Source organism: Scyliorhinus torazame, chromosome 22 (genome assembly GCF_047496885.1).
Source record: "Scyliorhinus torazame isolate Kashiwa2021f chromosome 22, sScyTor2.1, whole genome shotgun sequence".
NCBI classification, from domain to species: domain Eukaryota; kingdom Metazoa; phylum Chordata; class Chondrichthyes; order Carcharhiniformes; family Scyliorhinidae; genus Scyliorhinus; species Scyliorhinus torazame.
In genome coordinates this window covers 34,455,323-34,475,298 of record NC_092728.1, presented here as the reverse complement: position 1 = coordinate 34,475,298, position 19,976 = coordinate 34,455,323, and the positions used below count along the sequence as shown (strand labels likewise).

The 19,976-nt window shown below is 59.1% G+C and overlaps 1 protein-coding gene across 1 annotated transcript in view; it reads left to right on the top strand.

Annotated features, from left to right (window-relative positions):
* The first annotated feature begins 354 nt into the window (after positions 1 to 354).
* The window catches only part of LOC140398998 (protein AMBP-like), a 322,967-nt gene continuing 303,345 nt past the window's right edge, over positions 355 to 19,976 (top strand). The window contains exons 1-2 of the mRNA XM_072488038.1: positions 355 to 543; positions 10,717 to 10,862. Of these exons, the coding sequence (XP_072344139.1) occupies positions 430 to 543; positions 10,717 to 10,862 (260 nt within the window). The 5' untranslated portion in view covers positions 355 to 429. The remainder of the gene's footprint in view (positions 544 to 10,716; positions 10,863 to 19,976) is intronic.

Here is a 19,976-nt window from a genome sequence, read left to right as displayed (position 1 = left end):
TCGGATGGGAATAGAGGGATACGGACCCAGGAAGTGTAGAAGATTGTAGTTTAGTCGGGCAGTATGGTCGGCACGGGCTTGGAGGGCCGAAGGGCCTGTTCCTGTGCTGTACATTTCTTTGTTCTTTGTTTGTAATAAGCAACAAATGGATGATAGCTACCTAATCCAGTGCATCTCCCCTGCACACTCCATGTACAATGTCTGATCTGTCTGCAGATTGTCTGGTCTGTCCTCAGCAAATGTGTTCCTCTCTCAGTCGGACCATCAAGCTGCGATTAACAATTAACAAGAAATATCAACAATGAATATTTGACTAACTCTCGGTCTATATAACCTGGAATTGGGAAATCTCGGGGCAGACAGCTCCCTGTTTCTCTGGGTGATCAGTCTATTCTGTTATTCTGGACAGTCTCGAGGTGACCAGAGAAAATGAGGTGTGTTGTTATGCTGCTGTTGGCTGTACTCTCCCTACAGACCGGAGCTGCTTTCCCACTGGATGCAACCGACAATGATGCAGTTATGAAAAACTTTGATTTGAATCAGGTAATCAATGCCAGATTTAATGCAGAAATTCTGGGTTCCGGAGTTTGGGGACTGTAGTTTTTAATTTTATTCATTTGTGAGTGTTTCTTGCCCATGCCAAATTGCCCTTGAGAAGTTGGTGCCTTCTTGAGCTGCTGCAGTCCATGTGGTGTAGGTACGCCACTCTGCTGTTAGGGAGGGAGTCGCAGGGTTTTGACCCAATGACAGTGAGGGAACGGCACCGACCCTCTGAAAGAGCACTCCACCCAGGCCTACTACCCAAACCCCCATCCCCGCAACCCCACCCAACCTGTGTAACATTAAGGATTGGGCTGATAAGTGGCAAATAACATTTGTGCCACATGGATATGGTGGTGGAGTAGGATGCTCTTTCAGAGGATTGTGCAGACTCAATGGGCCTAAAGGCCTCCTTCTTCCATTTCGGGATTCTGTGAAATCCCTCCAATCATGTTTCTGCCCCTGCCACAACGTTGAAACGGCTCTTACCAATCTCACAACAGCAGCCAATGTGCTGTTGAGCAAGTGTAATTCTCCCCTCTCATCATTCTCCAGCCTTTGACATGCTGACCACTTCATTTTCCTCCAAAATCGCTCCTTTGTCGTCCACTGCCACTGCTCTCCCCAGTTCTATTCTCTCGAATCAAGTCGGAGAATCACTTACAGTTCTTTCTCTTCCTGCACTTTACCTCTGGTGTCCCAAGAATCTTCCATTTCTCATCGACATGGGCATATGCCGAACAATCTAAGTTTCTGATGGAGAAGCTGATCCTCTCCATTTAGGGCCTGTTCCTGTGATGTAATTTTCTTTGTTCTTTACAGGTTTAGATAAAGGATCTGGACCGGCGCAGGCTGGGAGGGCCGAAGGGCCTGTTCCTGTGCTGTAATTTTCTTTGTTCTCTCGAGGGGTATCCAGAACGACAGGGGGCACAGTTTAAAACTAAACGGTATTTCAGAGTTGTCACTCTCACAGATTGTTATCCTTTGAAATTCTCTACCACAGAGTCTGAGTCAATGATCAAATTCAAAGCAGCGTTAGTCAGATTCATGATTGACAAGTGAGTCAAGGGTGAAGGAAAGTGGAATTTTAGCCACAATCAGACCAGTCATGATCTCATTGAATGGGGACAGGCCCATGGGCTGAATGGCCTACTCCTGCTTGTTATAACCCCACCAAACCCATGGGACCGACCTGATCGACCTCCCCGTGGGGCTGGTGGAGTACGAGCTACTCCGCCTGAGGGTGGAGGTCCAACCACAGGGATCATTTACTCCCTGAGATAAAAGCCGGCCCAAGAGGGAGCCGGCGCCTCGGGATGGGACGTGGAGTATTTCCTCGCTGTGAGTAGGAGATAAACTACTTTTGAACATAGAACTGTGCAGCACAGTACAGGCCCTTCAGCCCACGATGTTGTGCCCAACTAGTCTGAAACTAAGATCAAATCAACCTACTCCCAATCATTCTAGTGCATTCCATATGCCTATCCAGGGAACGGACCCAGGCCCGCCGCTCCGAATGACCTGTCCCCGGGACCCAGTCCCGTCGCTCCGACTGCCCCCTGCTCCGGACCCAGCCCCGCCGCTCCGACAGCCCCCTGCTCCGGACCCAGCCCCGCCGCTCCGACTGCCCCGTGCTCCGGACCCAGCCCCGCCGCTCCGACTGCCCCGTGCTCCGGACCCAGCCCCGCTGCTCCAACTGCCCCGTCCCCGAGATCCAGCCCCGCCGCTCCGATTGCCTCGTTCCCGGGACACAGCCCCATCGCTCCGACTGCCTCGATCCTGGGACCCAGCCCCGCCGCTCCGATTGCCTCGTTCCCGGGACCCAGCCCCACCGCTCCGACTGCCCCGTGCTCCGGACCCAGGCCCGCCGCTCCGAATGACCTGTCCCCGGGACCCAGCCCCGCCGCTCCGACTGCCCCGTCCCCGGGATCCAGCCCCGCCGCTCTGACTGCCCCGTCCCCGGGACCCAGCCCCGCCGTTCCGACTGCCCCGTGCTCCGGACCCAGCCCCGTCGCTCCGACAGCCCTGTCCCCGGGACCCAGCCCCGTCGCTCCGACAGCCCTGTCCCCGGGACCCAGCCCCGTCGCTCCGACTGCCCCGTCCCCGTGACCCAGCCCTGCCGCTCCGACTGCCCCGTCCCCGGGATCCAGCCCCGTCGCTCCGATTGCCCCGTGCTCCGGAATCAGCCCCATCGCTCCGACTGCCTCGATCCCGGGACCCAGCCCCGCCGCTCCGACAGCCCCGATCACGGGACCCAGCCCCGCCGCTCCCACTGCCCCGTCCCCGGGACCCATCCCCGCCGCTCCGACTGCCTCGTTCCCGGGATCCAGCCCCGCCGCTCCGATTGCCTCGTTCCCGGGATCCAGCCCCGCCGCTCTGACTGCCCCGTGCTCCAGACACAGACCCGCCGCTCCGACAGCCCCGTTCCCGGGATCCAGCCCCGCCGCTCCGACTGCCTCGTTCCCGGGATCCAGCCCCGCCGCTCCGACAGCCCCGTTCCCGGGACCCAGCCCCGCCGCTCCGACTGCCTCGTTCCCGGGATCCAGCCCCGCCGCTCCGACTGCCCCGTCCCCGGGACCCAGCCCCGCCGCTCCGACTGCCTCGACCTCCAGACGCAGATCCGCCGCTCCGACAGCCCCATTCCCGGGACCCAGCCCCGCCGCTCCGACAGCCCCGTTCCCGGGACCCAGCCCCGCCGCTCCGACTGCCTCGTGCTCCAGACGCTGACCCGCCGCTTCGACTGCCCCGCTCCCAGTGCCCAGCCCCGCCGCTCCGACTGCCCCGTGCTCCGGACCCAGCCCCGCCACTCCGACTGCCCTGTTCCCACGGCCCAGCCCCGCCGCTCCGACTGCCCCGTGCTCCGGACCCAGCCCCGCCGCTCCGACTGCCCTGTTCCCACGGCCCAGCCCCGTCGCTCCGACTGCCTCGTGTCCTGACCCAGCCCCGTAGCTCCGACTGCTCCGTCCCCGGGACCCAGCCCCGCCGCTCCGACTGCTCCGTCCCCGGGACCCAGCCCCGTAGCTCCGACTGCTCCGTCCCCGGGACCCAGCCCCGCCGCTCCGACTGCCTCGTATCCGGGACCCAGCTCCGTCGCTCCGACAGCCCCGTTCCCGGGACCCAGCCCCGCCGCTCCGACTGCCCCGTCCCCGGGACCCAGCCCCGCCGCTCCGACTGCGTCGTGCTCCAGACGCTGACCCGCCGCTCCGACTGCCCCGTGCTCCGGACCCAGCCCCGCCGCTCCAACTGCCCTGTTCCCACGGCCCAGCCCCGCCGCTTCGACTGCCCCGCTCCCAGTGCCCAGCCCCGCCGCTCCGACTGCCCTGTTCCCAGGGCCCAGTCCCGCCGCTCCGACTGCCTCGTGTCCGGACCCAGCCCCGTCGCTCCGACTGCCTCGTGTCCTGACCCAGCCCCGTAGCTCCGACTGCTCCGTCCCCGGGACCCAGCCCCGCCGCTCCGACTGCCCCGTCTCCGGGACCCAGCCCCGCCGCTCCGACAGCCCCGTCCCCGGGACCCAGCCCCGCCGCTCCGACTGCCTCGTATCCGGGACCCAGCTCCGCCGCTCCGACTGCCTCGTCCCCGGGACCCAGCCCCGTCGCTCCGACTGCCTCGTATCCGGGACCCAGCTCCGCCGCTCCGACAGCCCCGTCCCCGGGACCCAGCCCCGTCGCTCCGACTGCCTCGTCCCCGGGACCCAGCCCCGCCGCTCCGACAGCCCCGTCCCCGGGACCCAGCCCCGCCGCTCCGACAGCCCCGTCCCCAGGACCCAGCCCCGCCGCTCCGACTGCCTCGTATCCGGGACCCAGCTCCGCCGCTCCGACTGCCTCATCCCCGGGACCCAGCCCCGTCGCTCCGACAGCCCCGTGCCCGGGACCCAGCCCCGCCGCTCCGACTGGCCCGTCCCCGGGACCCAGCCCCGTCGCTCCGACTGCCCCGTCCCCGGGGCCCAGCCCCGTCGCTCCGACTGCCTCGTATCCGGGACCCAGCGCCGCCGCTCCGACTGGCCCGTCCCCGGGACCCAGCCCCGCCGCTCCGACTGCCCCGTCCCCGGGGCCCAGCCCCGCCGCTCCGACTGCCCCGTCCCCGGGACCCAGCCCCGTCGCTCCGACAGCCCCGTCCCCGGGACCCAGCCCCGCCGCTCCGACTGCCTCGTATCCGGGACCCAGCCCCGCCGCTCCGACTGCCCTGTTCCCAGGGCCCAGCCCCGCCGCTCCGACAGCCCCGTCCCCAGTGCCCAGCCCCGCCGCTCCGACTGCCCCGTGTCCGGACCCAGCCCCGCCGCTCCGACTGCTCCGTCCCCGGGACCCAGCCCCGCCGCTCCGACTGCCTCGTATCCGGGACCCAGCCCCGCCGCTCCGACAGCCCCGTCCCCGGGACCCAGCCCCGCCGCTCCGACTGCCCCGTCCCCGGGACCCAGCCCCGCCGCTCCGACAGCCCCGATCCCGGGACCCAGCCGCGCCGCTCCGACAGCCCCACTCCCAGTGCCCAGCCCCGCCGCACCGAATGACCTGTCCCCGGGATCCAGCCCCGCCGCTCCGACTGCCCCGTGCTCCGGACCCAGCCCCGCCGCTCCGACTGCCCCGTCCCCGGGACCCAGCCCCGTCGCTCCGACTGCCCCGTCCCCGGGACCCAGCCCCGCCGCTCCGACTGCCTCGTTCCCGGGACCCAGCCACACCGCTCCGACTGCCCCGTGCTCCGGACCCAGCCCCATCGCTCCGACTGCCTCGTCCCCGGGACCCAGCCCCATCGCTCCGACTGCCTCGTCCCCGGGACCCAGCCCCATCGCTCCGACTGCCCCGTGCTCCGGACCCAGCCCCGCCGCTCCGACTGCCTCGTCTCCGGGACCCAGCCCCATCGCTCCGACTGCCTCGTCCCCGGGACCCAGCCCCGCCGCTCCGACTGCCTCGTTCCCGGGACCCAGCCACACCGCTCCGACTGCCCCGTGCTCCGGACCCAGCCCCGCCGCTCCGACTGCCTCGTCCCCGGGACCCAGCCCCATCGCTCCGACTGCCTCGTCCCCGGGACCCAGCCCCGCCGCTCCGACTGCCTCGTTCCCGGGACCCAGCCACACCGCTCCGACTGCCCCGTGCTCCGGACCCAGCCCCGCCGCTCCGACTGCCTCGTCCCCGGGACCCAGCCCCATCGCTCCGACTGCCTCGTCCCCGGGACCCAGCCCCATCGCTCCGACTGCCTCGTCCCCGGGACCCAGCCCCATCGCTCCGACTGCCCCGTCCCCGGGACCCAGCCCCGTCGCTCCGACTGCCTCGTCCCCGGGACCCAGCCCCGTCGCTCCGACTGCCTCGTTCCCGGGACCCAGCCCCGCCGCTCCGATTGCCCCGTCCCCGGGACCCAGCCCCGCCGCTCCGATTGCCCCGTCCCCGGGACCCAGCCCCGCCGCTCCGATTGCCCCGTCCCCGGGACCCAGCCCCGTCGCTCCGACTGCCCCGTCCCCGGGACCCAGCCCCGCCGCTCCGACTGCCTCGTTCCCGGGACCCAGCCCCGCCGCTCCGACTGCCCCGTGCTCCGGACCCAGCCCCGCCGCTCCGACTGCCCCGTGCTCCGGACCCAGCCCCATCGCTCCGACTGCCTCGTCCCCGGGACCCAGCCCCATCGCTCCGACTGCCTCGTCCCCGGGACCCAGCCACATCGCTCCGACTGCCTCGTCCCCGGGACCCAGCCACACCGCTCCGACTGCCCCGTCCCCGGGACCCAGCCCCGTCGCTCCGACTGCCTCGTCCCCGGGACCCAGCCCCGTCGCTCCGACTGCCTCGTCCCCGGGACCCAGCCCCGCCGCTCCGACTGCCCCGTCCCCGGGGCCCAGCCCCGTCGCTCCGACTGCCTCGTTCCCGGGACCCAGCCCCGCCGCTCCGACTGCCCCGTCCCCGGGACCCAGCCCCGCCTCTCCGATTGCCTCGTTCCCGGTACCCAGCCCCGCCGCTCCGACTGCCTCGTATCCGGGACCCAGCCCCGTCGCTCCGACTGCCTCGTCCCCGGGACCCAGCCCCGCCGCTCCGACTGCCTCGTATCCGGGACCCTGCCCCGTCGCTCCGACTGCCCCGTCCCCGGGACCCAGCCCCGCCGCTCCGATTCCCTCGTTCCCGGGACCCAGCCCCGCCGCTCCGACTGCCCCATCCCCGGGACCCAGCCCCACCGCTCCGACTGCCCCGTCCCCGGGACCCAGCCTCGCCGCTCCGATTGCCTCGTTCCCGGGATCCAGCCCCGCCGTTCCGACTGATCCGTCCCCGGGACCCAGCCACGTCGCTCCGACAGCCCTGTCCCCGGGACCCAGCCCCGCCTCTCCGACTGCCCCGTCCCCGGGACCCAGCCCCGCCGCTCCGACTGCCTCGTATCCGGGACCCAGCCCCGCCGCTCCGACTGCCCCGTCCCCGGGACCCAGCCCCGCCACTCCGACTGCCTCGTATCCGGGACCCAGCCCCGTCGCTCCGACTGCCCCGTCCCCGGGAACCAGCCCCGCCGCTCCGACTGCCCCGTCCCGGGGACCCAGCCCCGCCGGTCCGACTGCCTCGTCCCCGGGACCCAGCCCCGCCACTGCGACTGCCCCGTCCCCGGGACCCAACCCAGCCGCTCCGACTGCCTCATGCTCCGGACCCAGCCCCGCCGCTCCGACTGCCCCGTGCTCCGGACCCAGCCCCGCCACTCCGAATGACCTGTCCCCGGGATCCAGCCCCGCCGCTCCGTCTGCCCCGTGCTCCGGACCCAGCCCCGTCGCTCCGACTGCCTCATTCCCGGGACCCAGCCCCGCCGCTCCGATTGCCTCGATCCCGGGACCCAGCCCCGTCGCTCCGACTGCCTCGTTCCCGGGACCCAGCCCCGCCGCTCCGATTGCCTCGTTCCCGGGATCCAGCCCCGCCGTTCCGACTGATCCGTCCCCGGGACCCAGCACAGCCGCTCCAACTGCCCCGTCCACGGGACCCAGCCACGTCGCTCCGACTGCCCCCTCCCCGGGACCCAGCCCCGTCGCTCCGACTGCCTCGTTCCCGGGACCCAGCCCCGCCGCTCCGATTGCCTCGTTCCCGGGATCCAGCCCCGCCGTTCCGACTGATCCGTCCCCGGGACCCAGCACAGCCGCTCCGACTGCCCCGTCCACGGGACCCAGCCACGTCGCTCCGACTGCCCCCTCCCCGGGACCCAGCCCCGCCGCTCCGACAGCCCTGTCCCCGGGACCCAGCCCCGCCGCTCCGACTGCCCCGTCCCCGGGACCCAGCCACGTCGCTCCGACAGCCCTGTCCCCGGGACCCAGCCCCGCCTCTCCGACTGCCCCGTCCCCGGGACCCAGCCCCGTCGCTCCGACTGCCTCGTTCCCGGGACCCAGCCCCGCCGCTCCAATTGCCTCGATCCCGGGACCCAGCCCCGTCGCTCCGACTGCCTCGTTCCCGGGACCCAGCCCCGCCGCTCCGACTGCCCCGTCCCCGGGACCCAGCCCCGCCGCTCCGATTGCCTCGTCCCCGGGACCCAGCCCCGCCGCTCCGACTGCCTCGTCCCCGGGACCCAGCCCCGCCGCTCCGACTGCCTCGTATCCGGGACCCAGCCCCGTCACTCCGACAGCCCTGTCCCCAGGACCCAGCCCCGCCGCTCCGACTGCCCCGTCCCCGGGACCCAGCCCCGCCGCTCCGACTGACTCGTCCCCGGGACCCAGCCCCATTGTAAACCCAGTTTACAATGGTAAACTGGTTACTGTGGTTCGTTCATTACCCTTGAATCTGTGGACCTATCCCTAACACTATCTTGGAGAAACACTCAGCACATGGTGGATGTCTGAGTGGCTTGCTGTGAGCTCTGTGCCCTGAGCTGTCTCCTGCTGGAATGTACGGGAAGTGTCGTGTTCCCCATTTTATAGTATGTATGCTCTTGCCTGTGATGTTGCGTGTGCGTTGATTGGTCCGTTGATCTGTCCATCAGTACGTATGTATGTTTGCACCATGATGTTTGCCTGAATATCATGACACCCCCTGTATCTTTTACTTTCCCAATCTCTCTCGCCGCCTCCTGTTTCCTCAGCTGGTGAGCCAGCAGCCTGCTGGCTTTTTCCCCATATTCACACACCGCCCCCTTCACCCGCCTCAGCTGTCCCTCTGCCTTACCTGTGGACAGGAGCCCCAGCTGTAGTCTCTGATGCTCCTTTAAAAGCCCGTCATCCGGAGACTCCGCATACCTCCTGTCCACCTGTAAAATTTCACCTACCAGCCTTCCAACTCTGCCTGCTTAGTCTTTTCTCTGTGTGCCCGAATCAAAATGAATTCCGCCTTCAGTGCCTCCCACACCACCCCCGCCAAAACCTCACCTGTATTATTAATCCTTATATATCTCCGAATGGCCTCCCCTCACCCGCTCAGACACCTCCTCCTCCGCTAACAGCCCCACATCGAACCACCACGGCAGGCGCTAGGCTTTTCCTTTGTTAACTTGCAAGTCTACCCAGTGTGGGGCGTGGGGTCTGGCACCACAATTACTGAATATTCAGCATCCACCTCAGCCAGCAGAGTTTGGTCCAACACAAAGACGTCTATCCGGGAATACACCTTGTGTACATGGGAGTAGAATGAAAACTCCTTGCGCTCCATAAACCCCCGTAGCTCTTTTGCCATAGCTGACACCTATTCAGGCCTGGGACTCGACCTGTCCAGTCTCAGCTCCAAGACTGTGTTGAAATTCCCCCCCATATAATCAGTCGATGTGAGTCCAGGTCCGGACTCTTCCCTAGCTGCCCTCCTAATGAACTCAACATCATCCCAGTTTGGGGCATATGTATTCACCAGTACTACGGCCATTCCCACCAGCTTCCCACTAACCATAACATATCTACCCCCCCCCCCCCCCGGGTCCGCCTCTATCTTCCCACCTCGAATGCCACCCTTTTGTTGACCAGGATTGCCACCTCCCTCGTTTTAAAGTCCAATCCCAAATGGAACACCTGTCCGACCCATCCCTTCCTCAGTCTAACCTCCCAACTTCAAATGTGTCTCCTGCAACATGGCCACGTCCGCCTTCAGTTGCCTCAAGTGTGCGAACACATGGGCTCTTTTGACCGGCCCATTTAGTCCACGAACGTTCCATATGACCAACCTGGTCAGGGGGCACCCCACTCCCCTACCCTGTCGATCAGACATGACCTTTCCGAGGCCAGTCCTTGGCCCATGTCTCGCACCTCACCACCCTCTGGCAGCTACCGTCATCAGCTCTTCTCCTCCACCAACGTAAAAGTCTCCTCCCTGTCAGCATTCTAACCCCCCCCCACCCATCCCCCCCCCCTCCCCCCCCACCCAACCCCCCCCCCCCCCACATTGGTCTTCAGCTCAGCCCCCACTTTGCTTCCGTTGACTAACCCTCCCAGCTATCCTCCCAGTCCCCGCCCTGGCGCCTAGCATCCTACCCCCCACTCATTTCCCTCCCCCCGCCCACTCTTAAAGCAAACTCCCAAAACAATGGCAAGAAGCAAAAATAAACAGCCCCTCCCAAGGTCCGAGCACAATGGCTCACCCCAGCTCCCTTAACAAAGTACTAACTAGTAACCTAACCCCAAACAGAATTGAATGATAGACGGAAAAAGAAAATATATATACAAAGCCTCAAAAGTCAGTCCAAGCATCGCAAATCGAAAGTTAAAAGTTTTGCAAAACAGCTCGTATCTCAGTTCCCCACAGTCAAGGTTCAAGGTCTTCATTCTCCCATCAGTTTATTATCTTTCATAAACTTCACCACTTCCTCCGGCGAGCCAAAGTCCAGTTCCCGACCCTCATAGGTCCAAACTTTATTCCTTTTTCATACAGGGCCGACTTGACCTTGTTAAAATTCGCCCTCCCCTTTGCGAGTTCTGCTCTCAAGTCCTGGTGCACCCGGGTCTCGGCATCTTCCCACGCACATCGCCTCGTCTGCCTGGCCCATCTCATAATACGTTCCTTGTCTAGGAACCGATGCAGCCAGACCACCGTCGCCCTTGGGGGCTCACCCCCCGGGGCACTCCCACGTTTTAAACTGGTTTGGTTTGCCGCCCGGTCCTCGACCTCCAACGACCGAAAAAGGGTTGAGAAAAAAAAAACTCAGAAAAGAAAATATGTCTTGCGACCACACCTTGGGATATTTTTGAATTTAGTGGAAAATATCAGTTAACCTCACATCTAGGTGTCTGGACTGTAGTTTTCACTGTCTTCTTTTTTGCAGTTTCTTGGCGTATGGTTTTCGATTGGTATTGGTTGCAATTGTACCACAGCCATTAAGAAATTTGAGAAGTTCTTGTCAATTAACAAGATGACATTGTTAACCAACAAGGAGGGGGGAAAACTCATCGGCCATTATATATATGATCGGTAAGACCTACTTATTCACAGTGTACCGAAATTAAACTGACTGATATGCAATTTCTGAGCTTATCCACACAATATCTTTTGAACAAGGGCATAAAGATTGTGCATCGCCAGACATTTACCATTTCCCCTGAGTCTCGGGAAAACTGGAAGATTATGGCCAGTGCCCCTGCAATTTCCACTCACACATCCTCCCTGGTGTGATAGCGTGCCCCTTTTAAGGAGGCGAGTCCCTGGAGGGTCATAGAATCATTTAATTTACAGCGCAGAAGGAGGCCCATCGAGTCTGCACCGGCTCTTGGAAAGGGAAGCATTTAGATACACAATGTTAGGACAGACTCCCCGGCGCCAGAAGAAGCTAAGACAAAGCAGACTGACAGTCACCAGGACACGCCCAGCGATCAGGGAACCGCCCCTGTATTGGAGGAAAATCGATACGACTGATTGGGAAAGACCCAATTAGTTGAATCATAGAATCATAGAACTTAAAGTGCAGAAGGAGGCCATTCGGCCCATCGAGTCTGCACCGGCTCTTGGAAAGAGCACCCTACCCAAGGTCAACACCTCAACCGTATCCCCGTAACCCAGTAACCCCACCCAACACTAGGGCAATTTTGGACACTAAGGGCAATTTATCATGGCCAATCCACCTAACCTGCACATCTTTGGACTGTGGGAGGAAACCGGAGCACCCGAAGGAAACCCACGCAGACACGGGGAGGATGTGCAGACTCCGCACAGACAGTGACCCAAGCCGGAATCGAACCTGGGACCCTGGAGCTGTGAAGCAATTGTGCTATCCACAATGCTACCGTGCTGCCCGTGAGGCCAAGTTCAAGGCCCGCCCAAAAGAGCGCAAGCCCTTTGCAGTATAAGATAGACAGTGCTTGTCTATCTTGATGATGTGCTAATTACTGGATCGACTGAAGAGGAGAACTTAGAAAATCTCAACTCGTCATAAAGAGATTTAAGAAGGCCGGAGTGAAGCTGAAACAAGAAAAGTGGACCTTCCTTCCAAGCTCAGGAAAGAACACACTTTGAATTCAGGGTAGGTGTCAAAGGACTGCACCTGTGGAGGGGAAGTTGAAAGTGATTTCCGATCCATTGGCCCCAAAAATACTTCATAATTGAAATCCTTTTTAGGAATGGTGAACTATTGTGGTACATTTATCCCCAATCTTTCCACAGTGTTGACACCCTTACACATCCTACTCATGAAGCACCAGAAATAGTATTGGAAAGAGTATCAGAAAGAAGCCTTTGAACAGGTTAAATTAGCTGAAAATCATACAGTCCCTTGCTCCATTGTGACCCATCAAAAGAGATGGATTCCCCATTCCTGAGACTAAGTTTTGACGCTGGTGCAGGATTCGTGGAGTTCCGCAACAGCAAAATTGGAGCCACAGCTGGACCGATTCTTCGACTGTATTGGGGCTAGTAGCAGTGCCACGTGGAACACAATCCATTCCAATAAGAAACGGTGCCGGATTCAGGAGGCTGAGAACTGCAGCCACATAGACACAATTCACTCTCCACACACGCCATCCCAGTCAACAAGATGGCAGCGAGGAGAGTGGCACCCCATTTCACAGATGCCCAGCTCGGAAAGGAGGCTGCCAACCGCCACTGTTCGCCGTGCATGAGCACAGGTGGCAGAGGCCGCCAGCACCACGAGCAACACAATCCGGATCGGCCCACAGAACCCTAAAAAACTGCACGACCTCTTCAGGGCAGCCAGGGTGTGTAGGCAACACGGTGCCCCTAGCACTAACCCCGTCCCACACATTCGTAACAGGACACCCCCCCCCCCCTATTCGGAGGACGTCCGAACCACCACCCTGCACCACATGCCGGCATCCATACCAGTCACCACGGCCAGGTGCCCTGGCCACTGAGGTCACCACCTACCCACCACCTGTCTAACACAGCCATTTTCTGTTTCGTCATCTCCCCCTTCTAAGAAAAAGCCGGCTATAACCACCAGGAGCGGCAGACAGGTTTTGGTTTCTGGAATGGACGGTGCCATTGGGGAGATGCAGTCATAGAGCCAGGGACTAAATGAGGGTTTGTCGGCGAGCATCCAGCACCTGCAAGCGCAGTTCGAGGAGTCCAACCACGTGCAGGAGCAGGAGGTGGTGCCGACCATGAGTGCCAAGGGTTTTGGTTTTGGATCAGCATGTCCAAGGCCTGGGGAATTCTGTGCAGGTGCTGGCCGAGGCCCAGGACAGGGTTGCAACCTTACAGGCAGCAATGTGCCAGAGCCATCTGGAAATTGTCACGTCAGGCCACGGCTGAGAATGTCGGCGGCATTGCCCAGATGCTGGCCAACGTGGCGTAGACATAGAGGGAGGTGGCCCAGTCCCAGAGGGAGATGGCACAGTCGTTGGTTGATGTGACACAGGCCCAGAAGGTGGTGGCACAGTCAATGGGTGATGTGGCGCCGTCCCAGGCGGAGATGGTCCACACCTTGAGCTCCATGGCTGCGAGAATGCAGACTCTGTTCGAGACAAGAGTGGGCCTCAAGAACTGGCAGTGCCATGTGGCTGGGAAGCCTCAGGGGATAGCGCCTCCGTCCCATGAAGTAGGCCGGGGGCCACTGGGCACCCAAAGGGAGGAGGAGGCGATGGGGCCTGTGCTGGTGACTCCCGCAGGACGGTGCCGGACTCCCCCGCTCCTGTCCCTGATGCATCTGGTGGGCAGTGGGCAGAACAGGGCAGCACCATGCCACCTGGGACAGCCAAACAGCAGGCGGGCCCAGTCAGACCCGGTCGCCCCAGAAGACGACCGCCAATGGGGACTCAAGTCGCAGGGCAGGAATTGCAGCAGGCCGTCTCCACTCCTGCTGTACCATCTGGGGGATCCACCTAGACGTAGCGTTAGGGCCTGTAAGGCCATAAAGTTAGTCACTAGTTAAGTCAGCGCGGGTTTAGGGCACAGTATAGTTGTATAGTTATAGGGAGTATGGCACGTATCAGTAAATATTTGTGCAAATTAAACACCTGTAAACACTGTTGCAAGCTGCCTCAGATAGATGTGAGGGGTGGGCTAGTCAGGGCTGGCCAGAGAGGGAGTGCGCAGGGTGGGTGGAATGGGTGGAATGTCCTACCCCAGGGATCTGATGGGACCTTGTGATAGAATGACCAGCTCGCTTGCAGGTATCACCCAGGTATGCGGTGAACTGTGGGCAGGAGTCAGACGTTATCATATGATGCGGAGCACCAGAGCTCAACATAGAGCGAGTTGTCATCATCCACCATCCCGTGGACCAGACCCGGAGTTACTGCCAACCCAGGGCCCGTACCCCATAATGCTACAGGCATGTATCACGGAGGGGTTGAAGGCGTGGTGCAGGCGCTCTGATCACCTCACTTAGTTGGTGAACATGGAGGTGATCAGAGCGACCCATGTGTGTTGGCCCTGACGCGCACACATCGTGCAGCCTCCCATGCCTGCCTGGGTCCCAAGTCCTGCCCATCCTCGCCCTCATCCTGCAAATTCCTGGACGAGGACTGGTGTTGATCCTGCTCCTCCAGCACATCGATCACGCTCCTGGTTGCTGTATGGGCGTCTTTGTAGTGGGTCTCCGCGGTGGTGTGTGGCCTCCAGATAGGTGTCATCAGCCACACCATCATCCACGATAACCCCTGTCACACAGGAACCAACCCCCCCCCCACCGCCATGCTGGGGGTAGGGGGGGAGGGGGCATTTTGAACATGTCAGGAATCGCTGAGTGTGCCGGGATGAAGGTGTTGTGCACAGTGCCCGGATATCGGGCACAGACGTGTGTGATGTGCACCTGGTCACAGATCAGCTGCTTGTTCCCTTTTAGTTTGTGTAGAGCAGCCTGTCATCTGCAGGTGCTCGTAGGGGGCATGCATCCCGTCGATCACCCCCTGGACCCAGGGCATGGCAGAAAACCCTGCTGCCTGGGCATCCTGGTGGGCTCGGTCCACATTGAAATGGATGTATTGTGCCGCCTGAGCATATATATATATATATAGATGGCGCCGAGCTCTGAGAGATTCCGGACAAGACCCCACTCGGCACCTGGAAGGACCCCGTGACGTAAAGGTTCAGGGCGACCATAACCTTGACGGTCACCGAGAGCCGGTGTCTTCCCCCATGGTGCCAGTTGCGCCGCGATCGGGCAGCTATGTCACACTGTCTCCTTGCTCAGCCAGAGTCTTCGACTCCATGCCAGGTCCGGCAGGCCCTTGAATGACAGACGCTGCCGGTACACACCAGGCCTCATGAGACTCCTCCTTTGCTCCTCCTCGTCCTTTTGGGAAGCTCACTCTCCAACCTCGGCGGCTGCCACCTGTTCCTCTGCGGTACACTCTGCGACTGCCCGCTCTGTTGCTTCCCCATCCTAAAGTAGCGGCAGCTTATACAGCCGCAGGGCTTAAATCCAGGGCTACGGTGACGAGCAGGAAGGACACCATTGCTGGTTGTATTCCAATATCCATTGTCTTCAGGGGGTGAAAGGCCGACATGTTGGCATGGTGTGTAGCCCTGTGCCTAAACAGGTTCACCAGGCTACATGATGGCCCCGGTTGGCGTTGTGGGCTCTGCCACTGCATGCCCCATCCCATCCACGCACCCCTGGCCCCGTTGGTGCCCGGCACCATGGGTACTCTGGCCCAGGCGCCTTCAGCTGGTGCTACCCTACTCAGTGGCATTCTCCTTGGCTCCCTCACGGCACCCCCTTAGGGGCTACAGTGAGTGTTGCCCTGGGTGGGCAGCCTGATGCCTGCCGGTGGTTGGCAGCCGGTAGGGTGATGGGGTGTATGGCGGAAGGTGGGGTGCAGAAGTGAGGGCACCATACGACCGGTGTCACTCTGCAGAACCGGGGCCAAGGTGGGTGGTCGGCGTGGTGCGAAGCAGGTTGGCTGCCATGCATGCCACGGCTATTGCGGTTCACACCTGGATATCATCGCAGTCCCCATGGTGATCACCCCAGCCACACGGCCGTCACCCCGCCCCCCCCACCCACACCCAAGCCAGTCCCGCCTGTGTCCAGCCCGGCAAATTACAGTCGCGCATCTCCATGTCCTACCTTCGCACACTTCCTCATCAACCATGGTGCCAGTTTCACAATTTTTAAAAAGACAAGTGAAATGTTCGTTTGAGGCGAAGGAGAATTGAAATTTGGGATCAAATCGGCATTCGCCGCGAATTCGGCATTGGAACCGATTCTCCGCCCAATCGCGTATCCCGATTTCAGCGTTGGCTGACGGAAATTCACGGCCATAATCTTTACCTGCGACACATTCCCTGATGGAATTAGCTGATAAGATGGAAGATGGTACCAAAAGGTCTGTTGCCTAAACCTCAAGAACTTTGACCAGTGCTGAACAAGCTTATTCCCAAATTGAAAAGGGGGAATATTCACAGTGAAAACTTTCCACCAATATGTCAATGGATGACATTTCATAGACCACAAACCCCTGCTGGGGTTATTTAAGGAGGATAAGGTCATTCCCCCCATAGCTTCAGCCAATGCCCAATACTGGGCTTTATTGTTAGCAACCTATAGTCCATATTCCAACATAGACTGGATACACACATTTCACATGTCGGTGCTCTGAGGCATCTTCCCATACCTCAGAGATTACCTCCTTCACCGGTACCACAGGAGATCATTCTTGCTTTGCACTTTCTTGATACGTTGTCAGTGTCGACAAGGCAAGTCAAGCTTTGGACCCAAAAGGACACCTTGTTATCCTGAGTCAAGCACATGGTCCTTCATGCATGGCAGTTTCAGAACATGTCTGAATTGCTACAGCCCTTCAGATAAGAAAAGGCTCCAAAATTCAAAAATAGTTGAGAGAACATTTGGGTTATTTAGTTTACGTGAAGAATTTCGGTGCTGGTCCAAGTTGGCTCCCGGGAACAGTCTTAGCCAAAACTTGCCCAGTATCGTACGAGCATTAGATGCTCACAACCAGATCCACTGCATTACAAATTCACCACCAGATCCCAAAGCATTAGAGGCTCATGACTAGATCCACTGCATTACAAAGTCACCACCATATCCCTGTGCAATGCAAGCTCAGGACCAGATCCACTGCATTTGATGCTCACAACCAGATCCACTGCTTTACAAATTTACCACTAGATCCGCATGCATTACAGGCTCATGGCCAGATCCACTGCATTACAAACTCACCACCAGACCCCCTGCATTACAAACTCAACACAAGATCACCATGCATGACAGGCTAATGACCAGATCCACTGCATTACAGACTCACCACTAGATTCCCATGTACTGCAGACTGTGATGAATGTAAGAAATTGGTATATATATTGTTTTTTATATCAGTTGCAATAATGTTTTTAAAACTTAAGGTTAAGGTCATGGTTGACATGTAGAGGGCTAATGGAAGAGTATTATGACAGCTAGAGATTCCCTGAAGAGTAGATGATTTAAGAGGGTTTATGTTTAGTCCTAGCTAAGCAGGTCATGTGACATCTTAATGGGATACAGATGATGTAATTAATGGGAGGAGCCAGGTCTATCTGTAGTTTTGCAGTTGACCATAGGATTTGAGTCTGACAAGACAGGAGGATTTTATGTTGAACATTAGTTTTGACAAATGCTGTTAAGTTGAGATGTGGCGATGCCGGCGTTGGACTGGGGTGAGCACAGTAAGAAGCCATACAACACCAGGTTAAAGTCCAACAGGTTTGTTTCGATTCACTAGCTTTCGGAGCACTGCTCCTTCCTCAGGTGAATCAAAAGGTAGGTTCCAGAAACATACATATAGACAAAGTCAAAGAGCAGATCCTGAGAAACTACGACAACTTCTTTGCAACGTTCAACACGTCATCGATGAAGATGAACATCTTGCCAAGGTCACCCCCACACCCCCACTACTTGCCTTCAATCAACTGCGCAACCTCAAACAAACTACTGTTTGCATCAAACTACCCAGTCTTCAGAACAGTGACCACGACACCACACAACCCTGCCATGGCAATCTCTGCAAGACGTGCCAGATCATCGACATGGGGACCACCATTACACGTGAGAATACCACCCACCAGGTACGTGGTACATACTCGTGCGACTCGGTCAACGTTGTCTACCTCATACGCTGCAGGAAAGGATGTCCCGAAGCGTGGTACATTGGCGAGACCATGCAGACGCTGCAACAACGAATGAACGGACATCGCGCAACAATCACCAGGCAGGAATGTTCCCTTCCAGTCGGGGAACACTTCAGCAGTCAAGGGCATTCAGCCTCTGATCTCCGGGTAAGCGTTGTCCAAGGCGGCCTTCAGGACGCGCGACAACGCAGAATCGCCGAGCAGAAGCTTATAACCAAGTTCCGCACACATGAGTGCGGCCTCAACCGGGACCTGGGATTCATGTCACATTACATTCATCCCCCACCATCTGGCCTGCGAAATCCTACCAACTGTCCTGGCTTGATACAATTCACACCTCTTTAACCTGGGGTTATCCTTCCCTCTGGATCTGTAAAGACTTAATTACCTGCAAAGACTCGCATTCAAAGTATCGTCTTGCATCTTTGACTATCTATATATAGATATGTTTCTGGAACCTACCTCTTCATTCACCTGAGGAAGGTTAAGTTGAGGAGAAGTGCAATAAATGTTTTCTTGAACGGAACTCTCTTGCACAACTGAGCAAGCAAACCTGTTTTGTTAACTTCATTTATACGTTTCTAAGATTTATAAGATTCTGCGACAACGCAGAATCGCCGAGCAGAAGCTTATAGCCAAGTTCCGCACACATGAGTGCGGCCTCAACCGGGACCTGGGATTCATGTCGCATTACATTCACCCCCCACCATCTGGCCTGCAAAATCCTACCAACTGTCCTGGCTTGATACAATTTACACCTCTTTAACCTGGGGTTACCCCATCTCTGGATCTGTAAAGATTTAATCACCTGCTAATGGTCGCATTCCAAGCATTGTCTGGCATCTTTGAATCTGTCTATATATATGTTTCTGGAACATACCTCTTCATTCACCTGAGGAAGGAGCAGCGCTCCGAAAGCTAGTGACATCGAAACAAACCTGTTGGACTTTAACCTGGTGTTGTAAAACTTCTTACTGTTATTTATAAGTGGCATTTGAACTGTATTGGATTGCTTAATTAGAATTCGTAGGAGGATGTTCGCATTTTCCTCTCTGTTTGATAACTGTTTGACTGATAATTATGAAGCTACTTTTCTTTGATGTTAATGTTGTTAAAGTTTGTTTTAACATAAAAGATCCCTATCAGTCAGGTCAAGTATCGTTTTCTCAACTTTTTACAAATAAAAAAATAGTTTGAAGTTCTCATCTGGTATTCTAACAAGACTCACCACCAGATTCCACCGCCAGACAGAGAGACCACCAGATTCCCCTGCCTGACAGAGAGACCACCAGATTCCACTGCCTGACAGAGAGACAACCAGATCCCCCTGCCTGACAGAGAGACCACCAGATTCCCCTGTCTGACAGAGAGACCACCAGATTCCCCTGCCTGACAGAGAGACCACCAAATTCCCCTGCCTGACAGAGAGACCACCAGATTCCCCTGCCTGACAGAGATACCACCAGATTCCCCTGCCTGACAGACTCAACACCAGATTCCCCTGCCTGACAGAGGAACCACCAGATTCCCCAACTGACAGAGAGACCACCAGATTCCCCTGCCTGACAGACTCAACACCAGATTCGCCTGCCTGACAGAGGAACCACCAGATTCCCCTGCCTGACAGAGAGACCACCAGATTCCACTGCCTGACAGAGAGACCACCAGATTCCACTGCCTGACAGAGAGACCACCAGATTCCACTGCCTGACAGAGAGACCACCAGATTCCCCTGCCTGACAGAGAGACCACCAGATTCCCCTGCCTTGCCAGAGAGACCACCAGATTCCCCTGCCTGACAGACTCACAACCAGATTCCCCTGCCTTGCCAGAGCGACCACCAGATTACCCTGCCTGACAGAGAGATCACCAGATTCCCCTGCCTGGCAGAGAGACCACCAGATTCCCCTGCCTGACAGAGAGACCACCAAATTCCCCTGCCTGACAGAGAGACCACCAGATTCCCCTGCCTGACAGAGAGACCACCAGATTCCCCTGCCTGAC